General features: G+C 46.8%; 1 protein-coding gene across 1 annotated transcript; it reads right to left on the reverse strand.

The window, feature by feature from the left end:
* Positions 1–607: 607 nt before the first annotated feature.
* Positions 608–5274, reverse strand: ANXA13 (annexin A13; the record flags this gene model as incomplete). The annotated part of the gene is made up of 5 exons (XM_010165067.1): positions 608–942; positions 2111–2223; positions 2998–3073; positions 4936–5037; positions 5206–5274. Coding segments are annotated over 5 exons (480 nt in total), but the record flags the coding sequence as incomplete, so codon positions are not given.
* Positions 5275–6162: the final 888 nt, after the last annotated feature.

The following is a 6162-nucleotide window of genomic DNA, read 5'->3' on the forward strand; positions in this document are numbered from 1 at the left end:
GGGACCTCCGGCAGCCTCTACTCCAACCTCTGCTCAAAGCAAGGTCAGACATGAGATCAGAGCAGGTTTCTCGGTGTTTTATCCAGTCAGATCTTGGAAACCTCCGAGGATGGAGACCATGCAGCTGTCCCGAGGCCCACATCTGCCGCTGCGGGAACAGCATTTCCCTGCTGGACAGATCCACCTCATGAAGCCCTGTCTTTTCCCCAGCTGTGCTCCTGCACCGTATCCCAGGAGGTGGTGCCAATAGGGACTGCAAATCCTTATCTCCTTCATGGAATATCTTAGGAGGTGACTATGCTGAGAGGGCAACTCACAGACAGGGAAATCACTCCAACCTTCCCCGTTGATAGCAGGATTTTAGTCTGACTTAAATCATTAATTCAAAGACCTCAGGTTGTTTAAAGAGCTGTGATAATGGGCTGAGAGAAATTGCTATCCATTTTCTCTTGGCAGGACTGTAACGGCATGACATGGCACCCTTTGAATAAGGGAAAGAACAGAGATAATCTTGAGAATGAGAGAAAGACAGAAAATCTACCCAGAAGAAACAATGACAGAAGATTCCTCCGCATATGCAAACACAAAGAGGTCAGTTTAGATTTAGTTTTTTTAACATGTCTTTATTGCTTAAGGACATTTGGCGAGATAGCCATAACATAAACCTCACATCCAGCATTACTTGGCAACGTATTTCCCAGCTGGAAAGAAAATAAATTGGATTTTTTTTTTCTTTGTGCTAATGCCACATTTTTTGGACGCTATTTTGGAAATTCATCAAGAGGTGGCTGCTCAGCATGCCTCTTCATTCTTGATGGCTTTTTAGTGCAAAATAGCCAGCAGCAACTTTCTGAAGTCCCCAGAGGTATCAGATCGGACAGCTTCAGCTAACGACTTCTTGTACATTTGCTGGTACTTCTCCTTTATTGCTGGCAGATCACTCTGAGGAGATACCAAAAGCCTCTTTAGAAGAGTGGGACGTACTTTAAGTCATATGCCCTGCTCCTACACCAGGACCCCTAGGGTCTGATTCAGGATCCACAGTCCCCAGTGGGAGGAGGAAAGGATAAAGCAGGAGGTCTAAAAATCTTGGAGCACTTCAGATTTGAGGTAAGGCCATGTCAGATGGTGTGGTGAGGGGTACGGGCCTGTGTGGAGAGCTGTGCCAGGGTGGCCAGGGGCATGTCTGCCTGGTGCTCAGTGGTGCCATGCAGGCACAGCCTTGGACAAACTAGTCCACTTGCTGTGAGCTCCTGAGGACAGTCTGTGGTGGCAAGAAGGGAAAGTGGCACTTCCAGGAGTAAGGCTAAAAGAGTTTTGTTCCACCCACAAAAGTAATTTTCTGGTTACTACAAGGGGGAGAATTAAATGCCTTGACACAAGCTTTCTTGTGAAAAGGCACCTATGGCATGGTTCTGATCTTTATCACTGGAGTTTTAAATGTTACCATGATTGGACTGTGTTTTAACAGAGAGACTACTCTGGAGACTAATTTCTCACACTGCTGATCATTGAGAAATATGCTCTCCTTGTCCCTGTGAACCACTCCTCCTCTGTGTCAAGACTGAAACGGCCTTGCATTTACAACCTACACAGCTTACAAGGGAGGAAGACTTGAAGACTGTGTTTAAGATCTCAAATGTCTTGTGCAGTTTTGTGCTTTTTAAAATGACAATTATCTCTTTTGGCTCTTTATTTTTTTCCCTTCCTCCCCATCTGTTTTTCTCAGCTGGAATCGGGGAGAATTGGCAACACATGTTTATAAGCAATTCTCAATTTGGGAACTGCTGCTTTATCATTACTTATCTAGGAATTTACTTTTAACATCTTATTGGGGCCAGACCTCCCCATGGGCTAGTTTTAACCAGGTACAGTTGATTCCACTTGAAATTGCCTGCACGCTTTCAGGTTTAGTTCTTTTGAAAACAGAAATAGATGTAATGTCAAAATTAGAGTTGCCCGGGTGCAAAAGCAGAGTGTGACCATTGATATAATTGGGCTGAAATGGGCTGACTGAGAACATGACCTACCAGGACTCACTCCATACCCTCTACATCTGTATTTCTCCCAGTGCTGATGTGAAGTATTAGAGGTTGCCGGGGTACCCTACCTCGGCCCTGGTCACAAGGATGCGAATCAAGGTCTTTTCATCAGTCCCAGCTCCTTTCATCGACTTGTGCAGAAGTGTAGCGAAGTAACCTGGGCAGTCTTTGGCACAGCTAACTGGAGAAAACAGGAAGAGGCTTCATTATACTTGTATATTTGCACTTCGTGATACATGTCAATGACAATGAAACACATAAGGAATAAATATAGGAAACTCTCTAGCATTTATGCTCAGACAGACATAGGAGCTGGAGGGCTTTCACCCTGTGATTAGTCCCCTATCAGTATGCAAGGAGAAGCCTTGGAGTCTGAATGGGGATGTACATTTCTCCACAGGGAAAGCGTGTTACACAGTGAAATTATCAGCACCGAGTACTCTGCCATTCTACAGTGAAAATGAAATGAATGAGAACAAGTATTTGCCCTTCTGGAGTTCCTCTTTGGGGGAGTCTAGACAGATAACAGTGATACCAGTAAGCTAACCAGAGCCAGGGCACAGGCTGGTCACAGTCATCCCCAGTGCTAAGTTGCTGTGGAGGACCCTGTACAGTTTTGTAGTGGCTGGCTAGCACACTTCTGACGATGCTCAGGCAACTGCTGGAAGTTCTCAACAGCCATGGCCTCAGGGACAGCTTGGAGGTGAACATCCTGTGTTGGAAGGCAAATAATTTAACTGTGTGGAGAATAGCTGTGTCTATCAAGTTGTATTTCTAAAACCAAGTAGTGCAAGCCACTACTGAAAATTGGCTCTTTTTTTTCTCCTGGCAGATATGTTAGCCTCTATTAGAGCTATCTCAATGGCTGTCACCAGGCTGTATGTAGATCCCCAACAACCAATGTCAGATGATGGGAAGAACTAGAAGAGAAAGCTCTTGACAATTTTTTATTTACCAAGGGTGAGATAAGCCTTCTCGAGATCTCCAGATGTTTCACTTTTAATGGATTCTTCTATGTCCTTCCCATACACCTACAAGGACAACAAAAAGCATCCTTTAGAGTTTTTCCAGGGGAGTAATTCAAGGGCAAATGAAGTCCTCCTCTGGTGTAAGTGCTTACATATCCACTGGCACCAAAAGAAGAAGGTCTATGTGTCCGGGTAAGGCACAATGATTGAGAGATGGACAATCTAAATCAAGCAGTTGCATGTATCTGGGGACAAAGAAGCTGCAGCTTCTATCTGAGGACATCTTCTAGGACAAAGAAGCTGCAACTTCTTCTTGAGTGACCCCTAGTCAGAAGAAATTGTTTGAGCTTTCTCTAACCCCTCTATCAAAGGCTCTGGATAGCTCCCACACAAAGAAAAGATGAGTTTTGGAGCTTTGCCAGCTCTATGAAGTTTTGTTACTTATTGTCTTTGGCTTCTCAGGGAAAGTTTACAAGCACTGCAGTTGTTCCCGAGTTTTTGTATTACTCTGTAAGAAAGGGGAAAAACAGACTTCCACTTCAAACTAGAGTTTATTCTGGCTTTTGTGAACCTCAAAGCCTTTTACTTTGCTCTGTTTTGCCTATCAGGATGGCCTTGCATGGTTCAAGACTGTAGTGGACTTTTACATCAGAGCCGGGAGACCATGGGTACAAGGTGGAAAGAGGTACCTTCTGAGGATTCAAGCTTAAGTTCTGCAAACCCTCAACCTTGTTTAGATCTGGCCCTATTTATGTTTCCAAATGCAGAGAAGGACTGATGTTTCCACGGCTCTAATCTTGGCCCAATTCTACTTCAAATACAGGCAGGCAGGATGTGGTGGATTGGTTTGGGCAACCTGATCTGCTTGGCTTTAGGAATCAAAAAGCCAAGGTAGCTTGGCTATTGAGGCATTTAACTGAACCCCCAGGGTTTGGGCCACTGTGAGGGAGAGAGTATCATTTAGTGACTGTGTTTATTCTCCTGCCAGCAACAAACCAAAACTTGGATTAAGCTGCAAACATTTTTCCAACTATGGGTTCCTTATTATGCTGACACTGAAATATGGCCTTGACTGGAGGGTTGGTTTTTTTTTCATCTTCAGTGCCTAGGGTTACAGTTTTCTGATTAACTCAGAGTCATCTTAGGAAAATTCAGGACTGTGAGCCAGAGGCTGGAGAGGGGACCCTCTCCTGAGAATAAATGTCTCTGCTGAGCTTCCCCTTCGCTGCCAGGAGAAGGATTTTGGATCTCCCATTGCTTTGACTTTCACGGGTCATTTCCAGGCGAGAGGTCTCAGTGGAGGTTGGTTCCAGGCCCAGGCACGAGTGAAATGTCTCTGCTGGATGACACAGGGAGAAGCACCAGACAGCTGGGATCCTTATGGTTGGAGGCAGAGGATAGAGCAGCAAAGCACCTGCACAGGCTGTCTGCTCAGTGTGGGCAGAGAGGAAGAGGCTGGAGATGGGCCTCTGCGCGGCCAATATGAGTGTGTGAAGCAGGAAGATGGGGTGGAGAGACCTTGTCAGGCTCTGCCTTGGAGAAGGAGAGGAAAAGACCAGAAAAGCAAAGCCCTGCTTCAGGGCAGGAGTTTGTGAACCTGCCCCTTTGCTGGTCCTCCTGCAGGAGTGGGGACACTGACTGTTGTGCAGCTGTGGGGAGGAAACAACATTGTGACATTTATTTGGCTGGATGTTGTGTGGGTTATGAAGGGGAACAGGTTCTTCACTGGAAGAAGATACAGCTTTTATCCTCTATTTCCGTAAGATCAGGATCCAGTTGTATAAAAATGTTTTCCAAGATTCTTAAAGCATCGAGGAAGTTTTAAAATGGCAAAGAAAGGATCGGCTGCTCTACATGTCGTTGGAGGGTCTGCAAACTACATGTCAGGCCCTGTGCAACCCACATTGCAGACGAGAATAACTCACCTTTTCGTAGGCTTGAAAAGTAGCTCTCAGCTGACTATAGCTTCTTTTTGCTAAGACCACATTGAAAGCCAGCTCCTCTGTTCCCCAGCGGCCTTCTCCTGCCTTAAAAGATTCCATGTTATTTTTTTGAAGCACTTGTTTATTCACCGTAGTGAAAAAGAGTCAGCCAGAGCCCTTCATCCACCAAGCTCCAGCCTGTGCCCGCCTTGCTTCATCTCCCTGTGCTGCCATCGCCCCCGTGCTCGGGGCTTTTCCCACACTGGCACTTACTTTATACAGATCTGTGGCATCTTGCTCGGCGAGCTCCGCATTGACCTGCTCGGTCTCATCTCGAGTTGCCTACAGGAAAAGGACATGACAGTAAAACAACCAGACCGAGTGCCTGTGACATTTTGTAGCACAAGGGAAGGTTGTCAGCTGGTGGCCCTCACAAATATTTTGGTTATGGTTTTGCTGCCATCTGCTGACAACGGTTAGTAAAGGGGCACGGTGGGACTTGGTGGCACAGTTCTGAACCGTCTGTCCACATTAACCCTGGTTAACCTGTGGTACAGTTCTGAACTGTCTGTCCACGTTAACCACAGCCCCTGGTTTTGCTGGCTTTAGAGGCGAACTCTGGATGCTAGGGCTTATCTCCTGTTTTTCTTTGCTGTGAGCTGGGACCCTAATGAGGCTGCAACTCTGTCTGATGCCTCTGGAGCAGGATGGGACTATTGGGCTGAGCAGCTGCACAGCATTAGACCACACTCTGTGGATGCTGCCCTGTGGCAGGGTGGCCTGCTGGTCCATCCCCCTTGTCCCCAGTGTCCTTGCCATCCCACGGATGTTCCTGCTTCCTCCTCCAGCCAGCATGTGTCCAAAACAGAAAACAAAATCAGAGGAAAACCTGAGTGTGAGTCTGGCGTTTAGCCTTGTTGTGAGGAGGGCTGGACTAGAGGAGCTCCAGAGGTCCCTTCCCACATCACTTGCTCTTTGGACCTGCTTTCTGCAATTTTTTTGCAGCTATTTTTCCACTGGTAGCAAGTGGTAGCATGAGTGGCCAGATGTTGGGGTGGGAATGGGCCTGAGATGTGCAGACAGAGCTGGGGCAGGATGGCCCCAACACGGCCTTTGGCTTTCACCTCCGGAGGGCTGAGCTGCTGGGTACGTACAGCACCCTGGGCGCAAACCACAAAGTTTCTTAGGAAAGCAGCTGGTGTATCCATCATCCAGCTACTGCAAAAAGGT

This window comes from Antrostomus carolinensis, unplaced genomic scaffold (genome assembly GCF_000700745.2).
Source record: "Antrostomus carolinensis isolate BGI_N321 unplaced genomic scaffold, ASM70074v2 scaffold24243, whole genome shotgun sequence".
Lineage (NCBI taxonomy): Eukaryota > Metazoa > Chordata > Aves > Caprimulgiformes > Caprimulgidae > Antrostomus > Antrostomus carolinensis.